Raw genomic sequence first — 22037 nt, forward strand, 5'->3', positions numbered from 1 at the left:
GATCACCTTGTTGGAAAAGCTCCTCAACCCCTAAAACTGACCCGCTGATAGATTCATTTAAAATACCCTCTGCAGCTTAAGATGTAATGTATTATTAATGTAAATAATAACCATCATTTTTTATGCAATAAACATTTGTATAGAAATATTTTTTTTAAATAATTCTAACAAAGAGGCTCTGTTTGGAATATCTGTTACTCTTCTATTTCCTTCTTTCCTCCATTACTCATTTTCAGTGCACTGATGTGTTTGAAAAATCTTTAAGCTTAACCACAACATCAAATGCCTGACTTTCTGTTTCTAAAAACACTGATCTGTGGTGAATGCAGACAAGCACGCATGTGCAAATTTGGGTTGAGGTATGTGGTGTGATTTCCAGCACTGTTTATGGACTCACAAGTTCTTGCAGACAAATCAAAGTCCACATTTTAATGAACACAGCTCCTCATTTCCAATAACATACATACAGAGTTGATCTCCTCGGTATCAATAAAGTATCTCTATTTTTAATTTCCAATTCAGACAACACAACCCCAGAATTAAATTACACAGACAGTGAATTTAAAAATAAGTATAGTACAGAAAAGTAAGAATATCTGTTTAGAATATCTTTTTAATTAACAAGTTTGTGTTTCATAGTGTCATTGTCCTCCATGTACATGTGTGCTCTCGTTCTGTCGTGTCTGGCTCTGATCTGTTTGTTATCATTGAGAGAATGACATCCAGAAGAGAGCGTGTCTGTGCTACTTCCTCTGTGACCTCTATCATAATATAGAAACCAAGTTCGGTCAGGGAAGGAAAGGCGAGTCTGTATCGCCGTCTGCCTCTGATTGCAAGCGGACGTCTGTGTGCTGCCTGAAGACCAGAATCACGGGGAAGTTTAATATCTCTGTGCTGCCTGTCGTGTAGCAGTTCTAAATCCAGACTGAGTAAATCTTTACTACCACATTTTCAAGGTTGCTTCAGACACAGTCAATGTTACAGTACATCGTTCAATAGTACAAAAGAATCATTGATGTGGCACATGGCTATCCAAAAGAAGAGGATAATTCTCTCGTACCAAATAAAAGATGGAAAGCGCATTTGTCTGTGATTTTGAACAAGAGGGTGAATATTGCAAAAATGTCACACTTCTGTCTCCCCCTTTTGTCAGTCCCTCTGTTCTCATTTCTGCTCTCCCATTAGGTCTGTGTTGTTGCTAGACTGAGGTGGTAGTAAAGTGCAGCCTTTTGCCGGCGGGGAGTGGCCTATCCTGCAAGGGCTCGGCCCGCCACCACCTTCGCTGTCCGTATTGGAGGATGAGTGTGAAGGGGGCGGGGCCAGGCGAGGCAGAGGGGCGGAGGAGGGAGGGATACGTGTGCAGGAGGTTGTGCGGAGACTCTGGATACGCCGGCACTCCTGGCAAATGCGCACGTGAGTGCAGCCCCGCGGCAGAGGCACTGTCACTGCGGGGGGACCCAGGGCCACTGTGGGGGTGCTGTTGGCACCTAACGGGTCTTCCAGGAGTCGCTGGGGGCCGGGACCCATGTCTGAGGGGCCTCCTCCTGGCCCTGAACTTCCTGTCAGGGGTCCGGTACCACTGTAGAGCTTTCCGTTGCTAAGGCGCATCTCTCGGACAAGGCGCAGGGGCCGCGGGGCCCCTAAAGTGATGCGGGTGGGGTGTCGAAGGGCCAGAGAGCTGGACAGGGGACGACGGCGGCGCAGACGAGAACTTTTCTTGCAGGAAACGGCGTTACGGAACTCTGTCAACATCTCCTGACATACAGACACCTGAACATTTACAAAAATATATTAAACGCTTGAACGAAGGAAGATTAGAATATATCACAGAAGTATATATCACAGCTATACACATATCACTATTTATCTATATACATAATATATAATTAAGATATATCTTAAAGGGGACATATCATGAAAATCTGACTTTTTCTGTGTTTAAGTGCTATAATCGGGTGCATCTATCAACCCAGAAAATGTGAAAAAGGACAACCCAGTAACTTTGTTTTGGTAAGCCTTTCTCTGCAAGCAATGAGCCGCTCAGATATCGCTCCCTAGTGACGTTGGACGGGGATCTTATTATATTACCACCCCTTAATCTGTATGTTTCCACCCACGGCACCGCCATGTTATTATCATCGCTAGAGCAGCTAGTGATATGTGTCAGCTACGTAAACATTATAGCTGTTCTGTTGTTGGTTGTAATAACATGTTTTCCATAAACTTCTGGCCTCTGAGCTACTGAGGACGTGGATTAATTTTATTCATGATGGGAATGTGTCCAAGAAATAGCTAAATTCGTATATGTTTGTGCAAATTGTCACGAGACTGCTTTGGAAACAAGGGTCATTAAAGCATCGCCTTTCTGAATATGTTTGTTAGTGTGCTGTATGGCTAATGTGGCTAAAGTTAGCTAGTATTCACAGAGACCTGAAATATATTGTTATTTATTTTTAAGAAGCAATAAATGTTCATTTATGAATTACACAGATGGTGAGAGTTTTCAGGTTAAAAATAAAAATAACAACATAGCTCTGGTCTCTGTGAATACAGTAAAGAGACAACATGCTAACAATCACTTTCAGAAAGGTGAGGTGCATGTCCTAAATATGAAGTTGGATCACAAACTATTAGTCATGATCTATCTTTGAGAATTTCTGTGGGACATTCTACATTTTTGTTACTGGAGTATCTGAAGCTAAAGGCCCTGCCCTCTTCTGGAAGGGAGGTGGGGAGCAGCAGCTCATTTGCATTTAAAGAGACACACACGAAAACAGGATCTTTCTGCTCGCACCCAAAAAGGGTAATTTTGAGCACGGTATAATAAATGATCTGTGGGTATTTTGAGCTCAAACTTCACAGACATATTCTGGGGACACCTGAAACTTAAATTACATCTTGTAAAAAGGGGCATAATGGGTCCCCTTTAATTATAATCTTAATAATTCCAAACCTTTGTATATATCACAGAAGTACATATTACAGATATATACACAAGTAGACATGCACACTATAACACAACCACTGAACTGGACTTTGACACACACTAAGGCGGGTTGCTTTGTAACCTACTGTAGAGTGACTGTGATATTGGCGGTCGCAGGAGAGAGGCCGTACCTCGTCTGTTTCAGCTGATCGGCGTGTGGACCACACAAACTCCATCACAGCCACAAACACAGCAATAATCAGTCCACAGATTAACACCACAAATATACCGCCAATGTTCTCCATCCCAAGACCTGCAACAGTGAATGAAACACTTTTAAACAATCTGTATCTATGAGGATATTTCATCACAGACATAGAATGTAATAAATATAATTTCCTAAAGTTGGCATGTAGTGGAAATGTCAAAATGTCATAACTGATCTTCCAGAAATGACAGACTTCTCTCTGGCTATGCATGCCAGACTTTTCCAATCATTTAGTCCACCTAAACCCATGCCCTTTCTTACAATTGACTCAAGCTCACATTCAGATCTGCCTCCATACATTCAACAACTGCTAGTTAGAACCAAGTCCCCACTCTAGAGTGGGTGTGTGAAATCCCTCCTGTGTTTTGGAACACAGTAGCTGGTTTCTAGCTGGTTATGAGTTGGTACATGCTGATAGTTTGTTTCTTGTCATCTTGGACCAGAAACAAACCAGCTACCAGCTGGTTTTTGGAACCACCAGCTGTTTTTTGGAACATTGTAGCTGGTTGACCAACTAACATGTTCTTTACAGCTACCGGTTCCAACTGAATTTTTCAGCAGGGATGAGAATGCGAGAAGAATATTGTGTTGAAGTGCAGGAGAGGTTCATGCCTTTGGCGCGGTGGTCTTCCTCTTTGGGACACTGCCCTCCCTCCCACCATCTTCTCTTCAGGATCTCCAACCTGTTATTCTCCTGCAACTGCAGAACTGCCAGACTTAGCTCATCTCTGAAAGGAGAACCTGTGAGACAGAATTATGCAGATGTCAGTGTTTTGTGATTAAGCATGAGGAAGTGTCAATGAGTTGTGCACATCATTGCACGTTTACTTCTGTAAAAAACAAGCCTGTCTGATGATAGTCAAATGAGTTCACAATTTGCTTATTTTACTGGTGATTTTATAGATTTTGAAAGTGATAAGGTTTGTTTTTTGGCAAAGATGTCATTTTTAAATGTTTTTATGGTTTAAAAACCTTGTGATTCACAGTGCTGCCACATTATTTGTGAGACTTCCATTGTACGTGTGTTAATGTGCTCGATTTTTACAGAATAAAGGATGAGTTGAGAACATTTTGCTGTGGTAATTATGTCCATCTCTCTCACCGAGAGGCATGCCGATTCCGTAACCCTTGGTGTCCAGCAGGCCTCCGATCTGGGTGAGGTTGCAGTTGAGGCTGCGATAGTACTCGTTCATGGTGCTCTCAAGCAGGAAGGCGTATTTAGAGTTCACGACTCGTGCAATGCCCTCCTCTGTGCTCTTCACAAAGACACTGGGCTGCTTAGAATACATGTAGTTCCACATCCGCTGATACGTCTGATAACGAGAGTTCTGACAGAGGGAAGGAGAGGATGTATCATCAGTGCATACATCATAAATAATTATATATATATATATATATATATATATATATATATTTATATATTTAACATGCAAAATAACAAAGAAAAAAGAAACAGTGACACGCACACAGATGGTAAAATCACTTGAGCAAACAAGACACTGAGAAGAAAATACATAGTCTGTAAGCCAAGGGTACTCTACAAGCAAGAAAATAAACAAGAGCGATACAAAAACCATCCAAATGCATATGCAAATATATGCCTGCTGGCACTTTCCATGAATATGGTACAAAACTGGGCCTGAAAAACTTTAAACATTTTTTATTTTTCAACAGATGTTCAGTGAAAGAAGTGCTTAAAGCATTAGTGGCATTGGAGTGTTTTTTGACTTGACACTTCTTAGATAAGTTATATAAACATAAACACTACAAATGACCCCCCCCCTAAAAAAACAATACAAAACAAAACAAAAAAACTGAAATTATAATTCAGTTTATTGTAGTTAAAACATATACACACACAATTGACACATATCATTCAGACCCTTTTTCACAGTGTCACAATTAAAAAAAAGTATTACATTTCCTAATTTTCACAAATACTGTACTCTTGAATGTCTTCACCAAGTTTGTCTGTTATGCAAGTAATTGTACTTTAATCTATAACTATAAACTAACATTTGGTCCAAAACTGATGATGACTTAATTTTGGCTAAATTTGCAAGCTAATTGTATATTAGCTGATTGCTAATTGTCTAAATTTGTAATTCATCCTTACTTATTTTCTAACATTGTAAATTTTGTCATTTAAAAAACAAAAATTACATAAATAAAGATCTATTTTCTACTTGGTTATCATTGATTCTGTTGTGTGTGCATTAATCTTTTAAGTTTGTTTTTACCTTGTAATTTAATGTAATGTCATAAAACTGTCCTAACTCGATCTTCGGATGAAACGACTCTCTCTGGTCATTTAGGCTGCTTAAACCCTGCCCATTCTTCAACTGCAAGCTCGTGTGAAGGAAATTTTAAATTTAATCGTAAAATCAGTTGATCATAAATGTTGACTGACACATATAGACAAAGACGAGATGGCTAGATGTCTGTCTGAAAATGAAGAGTTTATTTGCAGATAACTTAAAACAGATCAAAAAGCATGTTTTTTATTATGTTATCATGTTTTTATTGTGTTTTATTGTGTTAGTTAGCTGTTTTTTTTTTACTTATTTTTTAACCTATTCAAAATAACCCAACTACAGTTTGATTAAGATTAACTGGAATGCACAATGAAAAAACATGATTTCTGAGAATAGTTAAAAATTTAGTTATGTTTTTTTTGCAAATGAACTCTTCAAATATTAATAATCATATGGTTTTGTGATTTGGGGAACAAGAAATAGTAATCAGTAACAGAGGCAGGAGAATGATGTAATGTGACATAATGTTACTTTTGCTATGCACCTTTGTTATATAAACTCTTGTATTCTTTTGGTTGGGGGAATGTCTGTGATTGGAATGAGATCCTACCGGCCGTGATTAAAGCATATTAAAGCAAAGGCATTGTCTAGAGCAGGGATCCTCAAATCTGGCCCACGAGATCCACTTTCCTGCAGAGTTTAGCTGTAACCCTAATCAAGCACACCTGAGCATGCTAATCAATGTCTTCAGGATCATTAGAAAATCACAGACAGGTGAGTTTGATCAGGGTTGGTGCTAAACTATGCAGTGGATTGGCCCTCCAGAGTAAGATTTGTGGAACCCTGGTCTAGATTCTCTCTGGTTATTGCTGCACAGCAGGTGGGACTCTCTTAGGCTCTTATGTACTAAATTCTTAGCTGAATTGTCTGCTTAACATTTTCTGAAGTGTAGAGTATTTATGGAAAGTCCTTACTATTTATTATTCCCCTTTATCGCTCTCAAAACCCACAGCTGCCAACTCACTAACCCCTCCAGGCAGATGCTTCATAAGTGAACAATTACGTGCAAGCCAGCATGTGTTCTCTTTTGTGTGCGTATATTTGTGTGTATAAACGTAATATCATATGATATGTACCATAAAAAAGGTCATGGTGCTTCCTCCATGAATAGTGCCATACTGGATATTAGTTTGATCAGCCAGGTCATCGGGTGATTCGATTGGCACTTCCATTCTCTGCACTGTGAGAAACGCAGCCAGATTCGCTGTGTATGAGGAGACTATTATGAGAGTGAATGCCCACCTAAAAGAGAGAAGAGAGCGAGGACATAAACGATGGAAGCAGAAAGCAAAGAGCACATAGCTGTGCTGTGTAATGTGTCCATTGACTTAAAATGACCATCAACACATATGAAGCTCCAGCACACGCTCACACTCACCAGACCCCACTGACGCAGCGTGTAGAGAGGGCCCGGGGCATGATCTCTGACCCCTGCTGCATGAAGCCCCCCACAGGAAACCACAGGCTGTTTCCTAGCGTGTACTGATTTTCCAGCAGGTCTCCGCGCTCACGCAGACACGGGTGAGGGTTATACCATTCATACGGACTCAACCTGACAAATACACACAGAGAGATTTTGAGAAAAATCTTGCATTAAATAGTTATTTCCTCATTATACTACACAAATAAATCATTACATTTTGCTTGATTAATGTTTTAAAAAACTACTTGCCGATAGGGTAAGAAACCTAAACTTAACTGAAGATTTCATTAGCATCTCTGAAATAAAGTATTAATATCTTTTACAGTTTTACCGCTCAGATAAATTATTATTATTTTACAGAGCAAAAAAACCAAACACATTGATTAAGACAATGATTTTTAGCCGTGTTTGAGTATATGTGTGTGTAGGTGTGTGTACCTAGCAGAAAGAAAAAGCACACAGCTGACAGCGAGGTAAGCCAGCAGCATGAAGAGCCAAACAGCCGGTGAGAAAGGATCCAGGAAGGAGAAATAACCTGGCTTCCTGCCCTGAGAGACGGTGGAAGAGAAAAAGAGGTAAATGAATGCAGCTGAAGGAAGGAAGGTGGTAGAAATAAAAGCCAAAAGGAATTAGGTACACAATGAATATTCAATCTGATAATTACATATATGTAGCAATAGGAAATGCAGAACTGTATAATACATATTAAGGCATTTAGACAGATTTTATTGTACAGTATTGTCTATCTGTTTATCTATCTATCTGTCTATCTGTTTATTACCCTTAGTTTAACAGATTTTACACTGGGTATTATTCAGGACAGGACAAACAGAGAATATCACACTATTATCAAGTATTTGCAACAATGTAAACCCCCTCTCATCCCCTCTGTTCGTTCAAATGTATGTTTTATTCGTGCATGTTTTACTTCAGCCACAAGAGGGCGTTATTGATCAAAACAGCAAAGCAGAGTCACCAAAGATGGATTTTAGTACTCTTCCATGGAAAGTAGATCTTGCTGTTTAGTGTTTACCAAGTTAAAAGGTATAGGCAATATTACACTAACCAGTTTTCGTTTTCAGTAAGTGTGGGTCAGGGTTTGCTTATAAAACAGTTCATTTCTTTAAAAGGCCATTCATTATTCAAATTAATCACAGTTAATCACATCAATATTTGATGAGTAAAGCACAGAAATTAAGATACATTTCAAAGATGTTGTAAATGAATGAAGCATTGCATAGACTTTACAAAAAAAAAAAAAAAAAAAATTTAAAAAGGTATAGTTCACCCAAAAATTAAAATTATGTTCATTATTTTTGTTTTCTTTGCACACAAAAATGATTCTCATAGCTTCATAAAATTACGGCTGAACAAGTGATATCACATGGACTATTTTAACCATGTTCTCATGTTTCTGGTAGTTCTGCTGTTGTCTATGCAGGGTCAGAAAACTGACGATTTCATCAAAAATATCTTAATTTGTGTTCTGAATATGAGTGAAGTCTATACGGGTTTGGAACGACACGAGGGTGAGTAATTAATGACAGAATCTTCATTTTTGCGTGAGCTATCCCTTTAAACCTCAATATATCGTGTTGTGTTTTTTAACACAATATCATTGAACACAAGCCTATCACAATCTTACAGTCAACAGCAATACGTTTTCTTATCAAGTTTGTCCGAGGTAAGCTTAGGACTCATTTCCATAGGACATGTTTTTGTATTCCGTCTGCGTTATCTTTTAGTTGTTGATCTACGTAAATATCCAGATTGACGCTGTTGTGTTGATTCTGTGTGTCTGACTTACTATATGGACTCTGTAGAGAATACTGATGCCCAGGGTCATAAAGGGTTTTGAGAAGTCAATAACCTTCTCTCTCTCAGATGTGATGGTAAAAGCTGCAACAGCCAAATCAGCTTTCTGCTCCAAACAATGAAGGAGAACGAAGGATAGAGAAAGAGAGAACAACAAAACATTAAAGAGGGAGAGCATAAACTCTTGTAAAAGTCTTCTAGACACAATAAAAAGAAAATGACACAGAAAAGAACTGAACGCAACCATGTGTTTTTCAAAATTAATTCAGGAGGAAATTTATTAATGAGTATGACCACATACCCTGTTGATCAGCTCTCCCACCATGCCCGTCCATGAGCCGTTGGGTTCAGGTGCTCCATACAGGGCATCGTCTACCAGTTTGATGCGGTAGGTGAACTTAAGGATATCAGCCAGCTCTCTCAACATATCCACACAAAAACCCTCATACTGCTCATTCCCCTCAAACTCCTGGTAATTCACCTTTCTCATCATGTATGGGTTCTCCTGCACACACAAACACACAAACGTGAGTCATTCATTTTATACAGTAGTTTCAGGTCCATATCACATTTGTTTTACTGCATCATATAAAATATTAAACTCTATTAAACGAAGTTTAAAAAACAGCAGTGAATTTTTAATATTTTCACTACTTTGGTTTGAGCAGATGTTGCTTTATCATGTCTCCAGGTGACACACGTGAAAAACTTTCTAACATGTAAAACATTAATAAGAAACATTCCAGGTGTTTCAGTCAAACAAGTTTTTACTGGAAATCTTGTTTTATTTAATAATCAATATATAGTTTTCCTCATATCATGTAATTTGTAATAACACCTAAACGAACAAAAGCCGTTAATGAGTAAAAACGACAGGAAGAGACATCTTTTCTAACTGGAACACAACAGTACAAACATAAGCAAATTTTAGCAAGGTTTTTGATCAATTCGGTGATGTAGTTGGTTTTTCTCACTTTAAAACAAACTTGTTATGTGTTTTATTTTACATAAAATAGCATCATGATAGACATTCTGTTAACTATATGTCCATTGTGTAAGTTAAAATGAATTGTTTAAGTGGATATTATAGAGTTCAAAAGGTACTGTACACAGATGTGGTAAATATTGTGTGAACATAAGTGGGCTATATGGGTCTGCTGTGGTGCAGTTGGTCCTCACCAGTATAGTAGTGATGATGAGGCTCTTGTTAGCCAGAGTCTCAGACACGTTGATATCCAGACTGGTGGAGTTCATCAGCAGGGTGTTATTAGAGAACCAGATCCCAATCTAACACAGAGAAGGATGACAAATGGAGCAATCAAGATGTTGGCACTATTCAAAGTGTGTGTGTCTCTGTGTGTGTGTGAATCTACTTAACAAATCTGTACACAGAAGTGAGCTAAATCTGACAAAACCTTGTTTTAGTGATTCCTTTTTTAAATGCAAAAGTTTTCTCTTAGGGTTAGGATTAGGTTATATTATTTAAACTAACCTATATAAAAGCATTAGTTGTCTTTGGATATTCCCATTTAGAAGTAAATGTGTATGTGTTTGTGTGTCGTTAACCTCTTTGTGGCCTCCCCTGTGCTTCTCCAGGATGTGGAGGGTGTAATTGGTCCTCTGGCCTTTACTGTTGAACTCAACTCGACCTGTCAAACCATCATACTCCACCTGATCAAAACATGGGAACAGAGAGAGAAAGAGAATAGAAACAGTTATGTTACCTTAACAGTGGATGCTCTCTAATGCAGATAACAATGCTGGATGACTTTCAAGTGGTTGAATATATATTTACACACACACAAACACACACAGACTGACCATACGCAGGTAGTTCATGAGGCTGGTTCCGTGTTGCCAGATCTGAGGGGAGGTGCAGCTGAGAGGTTTGATGCCAATCTCCTGACTCCGGTTGAGTTCCTGCACTGCACTCACCACCACATGGACCGCATCAAACAGCAGGGCCGAAGACAGCTGAACACACACATACACAGTTTAGTGTGAGCAGTCTGTGTGTGATACATCGACAGGCTTCTGTATTGTGTTTTGTGTCTGTGTGAATCTCACCGCTGGTCCGGGGTACGGGTTAATGTCACAGCCCTCTCTCCAGGACAGGTTAAGGCTCCTGATAAACTCCAGGTAAAATGGGTGGGTGGTGTTAAACATTGAGAAGCCCACAATGTTTGACTGCTCATCCACTATATCATCTAACCATAGCAGCGGGAAGTCCTGCACACACACAGGAATTACATTATATAGCAGAAAACAGAGAACATCAGTCTGTGTGTAAGAAATAGAAATTTGAAAGAATATAGAGCTCAAAACAGAATAGTGACTAGTCCTGTGAAATACTACTGGTATATTAAGTGGTATTTGAGTAGTTAAGTATGGTTTGTTTGTAGACTGAATGAATGTTGAATGGTGCAGTTGAGTAGTGTGCATAAGACAAGCGATGTGTTAAACTGAACTATTAAATGTGTGTGAGTGTGAATGCATGCAAGGTTTGAGTAGCATGTAACTTGTTAAGATAGGCGAGTGATAAGATGGTTTTATAATAGGATGGTTTAAACTGGTTAGACTAGGGCCTAGAGTAGTGTTTGTAAGGTGAAAGTAACACTTTAGATTAGACTAGGAACTTGAGGTTTTAGTAAAGTATGTAAAGATCAGTGATCTGTTAGGTTAGACTAGTGACTTATAGATGTGTTTAAGGATTCCATAAAATGTTAAACTAGACCAGACGAAAGTTTTAGTAACGCATGTGATGTTTGAGTAGCGTAACTTGTTATAGTATACTAGTAATAAGGTGGTTCAGTAGTGGGTGAGGTCTGTGTAAAGTGGTTAGATTAATGATTAGAAGTTTTTCAGCAGTGTCCATAAATGGTTTAAGTATGTTACTGTAGGTAAGACTAGTGACCACAGTAGTGTTCGGTATTGTAACTATGGGTTTCAGTGGTTTGCATCAGGTTGGAGTTAAAACAGACTGTACAGTTCCTTAGTTGGTAATGTTTGAGTTAATTGGTTAGATAAAATTGTTAAATCAATGCATAAGGATTTCAGTATTGTGTACATTATGTGGTAACATGCTAGGTTAGACTAGTGACTGGAGTTATCAGTAGTGTATGCAATGCAGAGTTAGTTTAAAGTATGGATTAGTAATATGTGAATAATCGGTTATATTTACCAAAGGTTTCAGTAGTGTGCATTAGGTTTGAGTAATAAGTTAAATTAGAAATTAGAGTAGTGGATAGTATGTGGGATGAAAGTAAGATGTTAGGTTAGACTAGTAGAGTGTCTAAGAGTTCTGTAATGTGTTACGCTACACCAGTCACTAAATGCTTCAGCAGTGCTATAGCAGGTTTGAGTAACATGTAAATTGTTAGGTCAAACTAGTAATAATATGGTTTGATAGTGGTGTGCGTAAGGTTGAAATAACAAATTATACAAATTATATAGATTAGACTATACAGTTCATTAGTGGGTAATGTTTGAGTAAACTGGTAAGATAAAATGGTTAAATGAAAATATAGAGAATTCAGTATTGCTTTAACTAGTTAGGATGGCCTAGTGACTAGAGGTATCAGTGGTAGTTATGATTTCAGTAATGAGTTTGTTAAAGTAGGGACTACTAGTGCATGTAAATTATGAATAATCTGTTATATTTACTAGTGGTTGCAATAGTGTGCATCATGGCACATCAAGCCAACAGTCGGTCATCGTTAAGCGCCTACACAGTTGGCAGTTGACCGATTTCACAGAAAATCACGTGAAGTATTATGGGCACAGACTCTGATTTTTTAGATTCAGAATCGTTCCATCCAGTCAGAAAAGATCAAACATTTTATTTTGAGCTGATTTTAGAACACATTGTTTTCATCCTTCATGCACCTCCTAGCAACAAGGCACATGTTTCTGCGTAAGTTTGTTGCATTCAGAATGATTTGAAAGTCTGGTAGTGTTTTTTCGGCAAGTGTGTTTTAAACACAGTACGTCAGACTAATAACTAGACTTTTTAATAGTGTGTGTTGTTGTGTTTGTAGGTTACACGGTAGTATGTATTTAATGCAGTTCAAGCTGTGAAGGGGGTTGGCTTGAGAAGTGTGAGTGGGTTTGAGTAATAAAGATGAATTGTTAATACAGAAGATGGGGCTTCAGGCATGAATATATCTGCAGGAAAATAGGCCAAGAGCTCCTCCTCTATCTTACCATGGTTGTAAGGATGTACTTGTAAAACGCGGATGTCATTCCCAACTCTGACGCCTAAAAAGAAAGGCAAGAGGAACGAGACAATGAACACATTTCAATGTGTGCGAATGAGAGAGCTGCATGGAAAAGGAGAACATTGTATAATACAGTCCTTCAGCAGCATTATGATATTTAAAGCATCTATACATTAAAATGCAGGTATACTGAACAAAGCTGAATTACGGGGTGACGAGAGAACGAGAGATTGAAGTGGGCGAAGAAAGGAGAATGAATGAATATGAAATAAGCCAAAGCAACAGCATTTAGATAATGTGACTGTATGCTTACCTTTTTCAGTATAAGGTAAGATATAGATGCATTAGCATCAATAATTATTGTAGCTATTTTGTCATCACGAATCTCCTTCAGTAAAGGCGTGGGGTCAAGGTTGTCATCCAGCATCCTGATTGACAGCGTCTCTCGAGAGATCAGAAACCGCCTTATCAGCTCCTCCAGTCTCAGCAGACCTGCGGGGAACAAAGCGAGTTGTTGGCCGAAAGCATACGAACACTCAAACACCCGACTGGAATTGAAAGGGGCCAATCCGGGCTTCATGTAGTGTACCTGAGATGGCTTGTGTCTGAGGTTGTTTGTAAACAGCATGCATCTGTCCGTTTGCAATGCTGCTGTGAAGAAAGTGAGTCGGTGACAACACAAAGCCCAGTGAAAATGTAAATAACTAGCTGCGCTCTCAAGGGAGCCTGCATGCACAGAAAGAGCCAGTAAAGCCAGTGGCAAACTTTAATTAGCTTGAGGGAGGAGAGAAATCAATGCTCTCCACACTCTCATTCTCTCTCTCTTTCTCTCGCTCTCAATACCTCCCCTTTTTCTGTCTTTCTTTCACTGATTTCTCTCGTTCATTCTGATTTTCAGCCTCTCTGTTCGCTTCATTAAACTAAATTTGTCTCTTTTTTTGATATTTCACTTTCTTATTCCCACAGCTGTGTTATATAGTGAACCCAGATCTTTTGTTTTTCACCAGAGACCAGCGCTGTGACACACTGAAACAAACATTATCAGACCCAGACCAGCCTTGTGCTTAATGACTCATGTGTGACAGTGACTAGAGCTCTGTTCCAAAACCTAGCGAGCAGCCAGCATTGCAGGACATCATAGGCACGTTCCACACACAAAACCCATTTCAAAAGGTAGGCATTTTATTTATGAGATGCCTAAATTATAGCAGCAAGAAGGTAATCTCAGAATGCACTGCACCAAGTTCAAAGAAATGCATGCAGAATTGAGGTTTCATTTGAGTGTTTTAGTGAATAAATAAATCCAAGATGGTAGACTAGGCAAAATACTTATAGACTATTTTAATGCAATATTTGTGTGTACTATACTATAATTTTATGTTTACTGAGATGTGGTCACATAGTTTGTTAAACGTTTACAGTGGTGAACAAAAACTAAACCAATTATATATATTTGCTCCAAGAGGAAAAGAAAAATCCACAATAGTGTTGCCATGACATCACTTGCCATCACTCACTCAGCCATTAGTACTTATAAGTACTTATAAAGCACATATTCTGCGTGATCCCTAATCCTACCCAATTCCTATACCTATGAAAACTACCTTGCTAACTGTTAAATAACTGCAGCAAATTAGGAGTTTATTGAGGCAAAAGTTGTAGTTAATGGCTTGTTAATAGCGAGAACTGGACCTTAAAATAAAGTGTGACCCTGCTTTTCTGTTGTTTATCCATGTAAACATGCTACATGGTCATGGTCATGCTTGACCATTGCGCTTGTTCCTTGCACCTTTTGCAGCGACACATTGTTTTAAAATCATCTATAGAGTAGTTAAACTTTTAAAAAATGCATGTCCATATCTTGCACTTTTTTTTTTTCATTTCACTGGCCTGCATCTCATGTTTTTAAATCTGTATGAATCACTTCTTTGTATTCTACATATGCAAAGTATAGACAACAAGGCAGCTGGCTTAGTTTTGGAAGATATGTCTGCAGTAGATAAAAATAATGGTTAAATTCTGTTTAAAAGATTTGTAAAAAAAGAATGACTTAGAATGTGTTTACGCAGTTGTTTAGATGTTCCTTTCAGTCTGACAGACAAGAGGTCACCAGAGAAAAAACAGTTGAAGCTTACACAAAGTGTGTGGCATCAGATGACAGTTTCATAAATTAAAGGCAATGAGGTTTACCAGAGAATCTCCGCACACAACACACATGAAAACATTTGTCAAAACAGGCTTGAAAACTTGCTTTCTATCTGTTTAAAAAGAAGCGGCGAGCCTCTCTCCATCTCTTGCCACCATTTTAAATGAGCTTGATGAGTGGCAAGTTGCACCTACTCTGCTGCCATAGCAACCATAGTGCAGCCAACTGGGTCAGAGCTGAGCGTTATGTAGCGATGCCCTCTCTAACACACATGAACGTCCAAAAGCACAAACACACGCACAGCCACACACTCTGCATACGTGCTGGTGTCTCACACATTAACACGCGCTACATGGGGGAGATTTGTTCTTACGTAAACGTTATGTTGTCCAGTGACATGCTGTGTAATTGCCCAGCAGTATGTTTTATTGGCACAGCTACCTATTACAACAAAGTAATTGTTAGCACTTGCAGTAAGAAAGCACTGCAGTGTCATTATCAGAGTCTGTTCTCCAGAACTTCTGTAATTTCATCTCTCTCATCAGCCTTGAATACATATTGTAATTTGAGTGTTTGCTGAGAGAAAATGATTGATTGGGCGGATGGAGTTGAGGAAATCAATTTAAACGTTTTTTTTGGAACAGTGGAATTATTGTGCATCTCTTGAAAGATGCACCATCTTCTGAAGACTTCAACACTAACTTATAATTATTAAAGTATCCTATGCTAAAAAAGCATGTGTTGCTCTCCCTGTAGAATCATTTCACATATTCAAGCTTGAAGGAAGACCAGACCAGCTGATGAGCAGAGCAGAGGTCTCGGACTCACATTCGGCCTTGGAGCAGACCAGACTAGCCGATGGGTAACTGAAGGAGCGTAGGATGGCTCCGATGGCAAGGCTCAGATCCTCATTGCTAGGATACAGAGTCACAGATGCAAAACGCAGGTAAGGAAGCCGTGGAGTCTCTTCTGGACCAATTTTGACATGTGGAATCTGAGGGATTGAAGAACAAAAGGAAAGAGATTATGGTTAGCGAATATGCAAAAAAAAGTAAACATGGTATATTTAAATGAAGCTCACCTCCTTTTCCCCACAGATGTGACTGACTATGGAGCCAGAGGCAGGGCTGGATGCGGGGCCAATCACGGAGACCACGCCCTTCGGTAGGATCTGGCACACTAAAAAGTAAGACAAAAAAAGTAGTGCATTTCATTCCTCATAACCACTCAGTTTGCCTTTCTGAGTCACTGTATGCTGTACTGCTTGACTTCAAAAAAAATTTGTGTTGAGGGATGTGTGTGTGCGTGTGTGCACTTTTTAATGTATGACTCACTAGTATCTGTAGTCTCATACTGAGAGTCTTTCTGGAGTTCAAATATGTCGACCTCCACGCGAGCGCGGGCCGGGCCCTCCATCACACTGTTGATGTTCTCGCGTGCTAACGCTAAAGCTAACCGCTCCCCACGCCCACAGACAGAGCTGTCATCCAAAATTGCCGCTAACGGAGGAGAGAATGAGAGAGAGAGACAGACAGATCAGAAATATGGATACAAGTAATCTAAATGTAATTTATAAAATGGTTAGTTCCAGTCCTCTATTGTGATTGGTCAGCAGCTGTGTTTTATTCACGATAAAGCACAGCTACGACCGCTTCGGGGTATCACCAAAGTCCCTTTAAGGCAAGTCATGTCACTTGGCAGCCATCTTTGAAATGCCTCTCGGGCATGCAAGTGCAGCTCCTATCACTTTGAATGGGGAAACATCAAATTCTCCAAAACTGTTCACTATAAGCTTACGATTAAATTTCATATTTGAAATCACCAATGAAATCTGACAACAACTGTCTCATAAATGTGGATTATTTTGCTCAAATAGCATTAAAAAAAGCTTATTTCTTAGGCTAGACAGTGTGCCAGTGTGCATGCGTTCCTGTTTGAGCCTGTTTCATTCAGAGGGCGGGTCTTCCTACGATTAAGCGGCCATATTAAGTGTTGCATTTTTTCCCCATTCAAAACTATACGAGTGACATCTTGGGTAGTCTTTGGTATCACTCAAAACAGTGGTATCACTGCACAACACCATTAGCAACCACCCTTAGCAACATAGACAATAAATAATATAGCATCAAAACTGTTCCATGTATTATGCATTTTATCAAAATTAACTTTGTTATTTATTTAGTGAAGTATGAAAGACCCCTGCTGGCGTTATGTTGCATCATTCATCTTTAATTTTGAGACCTTGCCCTTCCCCCGCCAAAAAAACTCTTCTCCTGTGGGAGAAACAATGACGTGTTTCTGAAGTGAGGAGGGAATAATAAATTACTGTATTTATTAGTTTTCTGTTTAAGATATGATTCTGTATGTCCATATGTCCATTAATTTACACTGTAATGATGATTGTAAACTTGCACTGGTCTGGGAATCAGTCAGTTATAAACTAAAAGACGGAAAAGAGACGTTTTCTCATGCTGAGAGATAATAGAATATAAATGGCAGATATAGACAATATAAATGGCACAGCGGATGAGAAGAGTTCCTATTCTCTGTTTTTATTTGAGCTCCAAAGGATGAGGCATGTTACACCAGAACATTGTCTTGCCATTTACTGTTGCTGCCAGGAGCTATTTTTTAGCGGAACGACAGAATTAAACAAACTATCAATACATATCAATACATACATTTTTGGTTTTATTTTTTTTTTATTTTGTGGTAACAGTTTTATAAAAGCAATAATGTACTCAAGGTGTGCTGTTCTGTGAATAAGTCACAGCTGAAGGGGTTGAAGGCACTCCACGTGACTTATTCACAATACAACACGGCCTCTCGTACCTTATTGCTTACAATAACAACCCTTTAATATAGAGTCTATATAACATATATATAACAGTCTACCATGTCCAATAATAATAAAGTCAGTAATAAAGTAAATAATAAAGATCATTTATAATGATTCTGAATTTCCATAGCGTATCTAATAGGAACTTCTGTAATAAAGTAGTTATTATCATTGGTTCTGAAATGGTGAACCAAAAGCCCAGATTGTGTTGCAGGTAGATTCTGATAGATTTAGAGGTCAGCTGGAAAAAAATATTCTAAATGAAAATAATAAAATTCGACTATTTTCAGTTGAAAAAGATTTGTCGTCTATTCATTTTTTAGATGTATCGATATCTTAAATTAATAAAGTCATATCCACTTTCCTTTAAGCCAATTAAATAGACTAAGACAAATTTATGATACAGAAGAGGAATTTGATAAACAGTCTGAAATTCTTCGCCATCGTTTTGTTTCGAGATGATATCCTCTAAATCCATTTGGATTCAGGAAGCATTTGACAAAAGTAAAGAAATCAAGGAGAATTCAGTTATTAAAAAATGACCAAAGGAAAAAAACAATCACCTTCTGTTAATTACATTCTCACTTATACAAAGAAAAGTCATCAAATCAAATCTATTGAGAATAAATACTGGTTTATTTTAACTTCATGTCCCTTATTAAAAGAGGTTTTCAAATGTCTTCCAATGATCACTAATAAAATGTCTCACAATTTGGCAAATACGTTGATGAGACGTGGTATGAGATGACAAAAAAAGCATACATACAAGGTTGTTTTCCATGTCGAAATTGTGCCTCATGTTCTTCAGTGTTGCAATGCATATACTACATGTCTTTCCACAAAAAAAGTGTATCACAATAAATCTTGCATAACATGTTCTACTAAAAATTTTATTTATTTCCTTCAGTGCACTTGTCCATTGATGTATGTTAGAAAGACATCAAGGTCACTAACAGTAAGAGTAAGTGTATTCAAAGCTATTCGAAGACATGTTTTATTAACTGTACCCATGATATAGAACATGGGGGGGGCATTGGTTCAATGTTTATGAACGGCAGTTTTTGCCTGATGTATTATTGTTCCCATTATTTAATTCTTGATGTTTAAGTGGAGTCTGTGGATTGATTGATTAATTATAATCACCTGATGTATGTTGTCTGTTATATGTTCACTGAGAAAAAGAATTCTCACGCTGACAAGGGCAGATAGACGAAAAAATTTTATCTCCTGCTTTGATTCTAATAATAGACTTAATGACTGCAGACCAAACTTTATAATGCTTATCCACCATATGACAAAAGTCCACATGTGTGCGACTTACCCATCCGTACGGATGACAGAATGGGGGTCTGGCTCAGGGAAGAAGGCGGCATGGTAACCACGGTGACTAACAGGAAGCGGAAGTAAATCGACAGCAGGAGCGCTGGCAGTTCCGGCATCTTCTACCGCTCCTCATGGAGATGCCTTCTGCTGCCTATAGCACCCCCTAGATGAACACAGAAATGAGATGAACTTTTTTATACATGAGCACTTACAGATTTCAATCAGTTTTTGTCTAGACTACAAAAACATCTATTGTACATTTCCACCAAAGATACAGTTCACTGCACACACATTGACCTTTTGTGACAACTTGCCCCGGTAGTACACAAAACAATTAATCAAGAAACCAAAATATAAAAAGTAACATATAAAATATCAAACCATTGTTTTGTTTCGACCTGTATTCAGAAAGGCACGGAAAGCAAATAACTCGTTCTAATAAAATAACACAAGCCTCTAAACGGACATGGTAGCTGCTTGCTAGGGGTAGCCTGTTACATTACAGTACATAAGATTTCACTTACCACATAAACAGAGTAAAGAGAGATGATTGAGGACGATGGCGAATGATTTACAGATCCTGAGCACCACTGACAAGCATCTGATCTTGTAAAATGTGTGGTAAGTACTGCCACTCCATTGTATAAACCAGGGGTAGGCAACGTCGGTCCTGGAGTGCCGATGTCCTGCAGAGTTTAGCTCCAACCCTGAAAAAACCTCACCTGCCTGTAGCCCTTGTAATTCTGAAGACCTTGATTAGCTTGTTCAGGTGTGTTTGATTAGGGTTAGAGCTAAACTCTACAGGACAGCGGAACTCCAGGACCGACGATGCCTACCCCTTGTATAAACAGAGTACATGCGATCGCTAATCTCGAAAGTGAAAGTGAAACTAAAAAGCGATCATGCATTCGAAAGCAGTTTCAATGCCCAGCATTATAACTGCGCGAGAAAGTATTTAAATCTATATTTTCCCTGTGTTTCCTTCCTGCTGTGTGAGCTACTGAAATGAGCAGCACTGTCAAACAGCCAATCAGAGCAGAGCTCATCATTATTATTCATGACCCTTGCAAATAAGTTAAAAACAGACCATTTCATTCTAGGGACAGATCCTAAGGTTTTAAATAGACATGTAAAACCGTTTCTGGAGAATTTTTTCCCTTACCTAAGCCTCATACCTTATATGTAGATATCAGAGAATAATTTAAAATATTGTATCAATGAATTCTATGGCACCTTTAATATTTTTAGATATCATAGAATGTAGAATTGTGATATATTTTTTCAAGATTCTTGGATGAATATCAAATTCAAAAGAACAGCATTTATTTGAAACAAATCTTTTGTAACACAAATATCTTGTATGTTTGAAATACTGTCACTTTTTAATTAAACATTCAATTTAATGCATTCTTGCTAAACAAAAGTATTAATTTACAAAAAAATTAATAAAATTAAAATCTTACTGACCCGAATCTTTTGAACGGCAGTGTACTGTATGATGCTGTAACCCTGCGCCACGGTACTTTAAAGTTTACTGAAAAACACACTATACCGCTCAATTAGTTTTAGTGAAGTGAAGTGACATACAGCCAAGTATGGTGACCCATACTCAGAATTCGTGCTCTGTATTTATCCCATCCAAAGTGCACAGACACACCGTGAACACACACCCGGAGCAGTGGGCAGCCATTTATGCTGCGGCGCCCGGGGAGCAGTTGGGGGTTCGGTGCCTTGCTCAAGGGCACCTCAGTCGTGGTATTGAGGGTGGAGAGAGCGCTGGACATTCACTCCCCCCACCTACAATCCCTGCCGGCCCGAGACTCGAACCCGCAACCTTTGGATTACGAGTCCGACTTTCTAACCATTAGGCCACCACTTCCCCGCCTTCCCTTTTACTGCAACATTATGCATAGTTCGGTGTTATAATGGAGTGGACAGCGATGTGCGAAGCATCGTCACGAATTAGGGAATCATGACAGTTTGCTGACGCATGTCACAACCGTGTCACGCACGTCCCTAACAGCAGCACAGGGAAATCACACAGACATAAACACCTGATGTTCAGTACTTGATTCATACACACTCTCCCACACACACAACTCAAAGCAATCTCTGTGAACTCTGACCTTTACAGACCTAACAGGATTTATTTGACCACAGGGAAAAAATGATGGATGTACTTCTCTCTGTTTCATTGTTCATCTCTCCTCCCCCTCTTTCTTTCTTTCTCTCAGTCACTTTGGATGTGTCAGCAGGGCGCGAAAAGTGAGAAAGAGAGGAAATGAAAAGACAACATGTGTATACAGAATAGAGGAAGCCATTATTGTTCCACTGTAATTATTGCAGGCAAATACTAATGACCAGTGTCGCACATATAAATCTAAAGTTCACACCCGCTGTTTTGCATATGTGCACGCCTGAATGAAGCGATACTTGGCAGCCGGCAAGTAAACTGTAAAATCTAAATTATTTAGGGGAGAGGGTGGAAGCGCAAAAGAAAGAGGCGACCAGAAATGTGGAGAGGGGGACTGAAATAAAAAAGCAGGGTAACGAAAGGAGAACAAAGACTGAGAGAAAGAAAAAATAGAATGAAAGACAGAGAGAAAAGGAGACATTGAGAGAGAATATGCTTGAAGAGGGAGCCCTCGGGGAAAGGGAGGAGTAGATAGCAGGCGCTTCATTTGTTTCTTCTTCATCTTTGTAAGTAAGAAGTGAATCTGACAGTTATAATAATAGCAGAGTGATTCATTCTCCTTAATTGATTT

At 38.8% G+C, this 22037-nt stretch overlaps 1 protein-coding gene across 1 annotated transcript; it reads right to left on the reverse strand.

Annotated features, from left to right (window-relative positions):
• Nucleotides 1-1164: 1164 nt before the first annotated feature.
• On the reverse strand, nt 1165-19403 carry LOC306887135 (glutamate receptor ionotropic, kainate 5-like; the record flags this gene model as incomplete). The annotated part of the gene is made up of 19 exons (XM_079444677.1): nt 19271-19403; nt 16445-16609; nt 16192-16289; nt 15939-16104; nt 13278-13456; nt 12951-13004; nt 10815-10976; nt 10569-10721; nt 10314-10418; nt 9927-10034; nt 9049-9252; nt 8740-8853; nt 7371-7480; nt 6888-7061; nt 6586-6751; nt 4297-4522; nt 3807-3935; nt 3073-3239; nt 1165-1770 (listed from the first exon to the last, which is right to left on the reverse strand). The coding sequence occupies exons 1-19, from the start codon at nt 19386-19388 to the stop codon at nt 1165-1167; spliced, it is 3204 nt and encodes a 1067-aa protein (XP_079300803.1). The 5' UTR covers nt 19389-19403.
• Between the last annotated feature and the right edge of the window lie 2634 nt (nt 19404-22037).

The sequence above is a fragment of the Barbus barbus genome (assembly GCF_936440315.1).
Source record: "Barbus barbus genome assembly, chromosome: 21".
Lineage (NCBI taxonomy): Eukaryota > Metazoa > Chordata > Actinopteri > Cypriniformes > Cyprinidae > Barbus > Barbus barbus.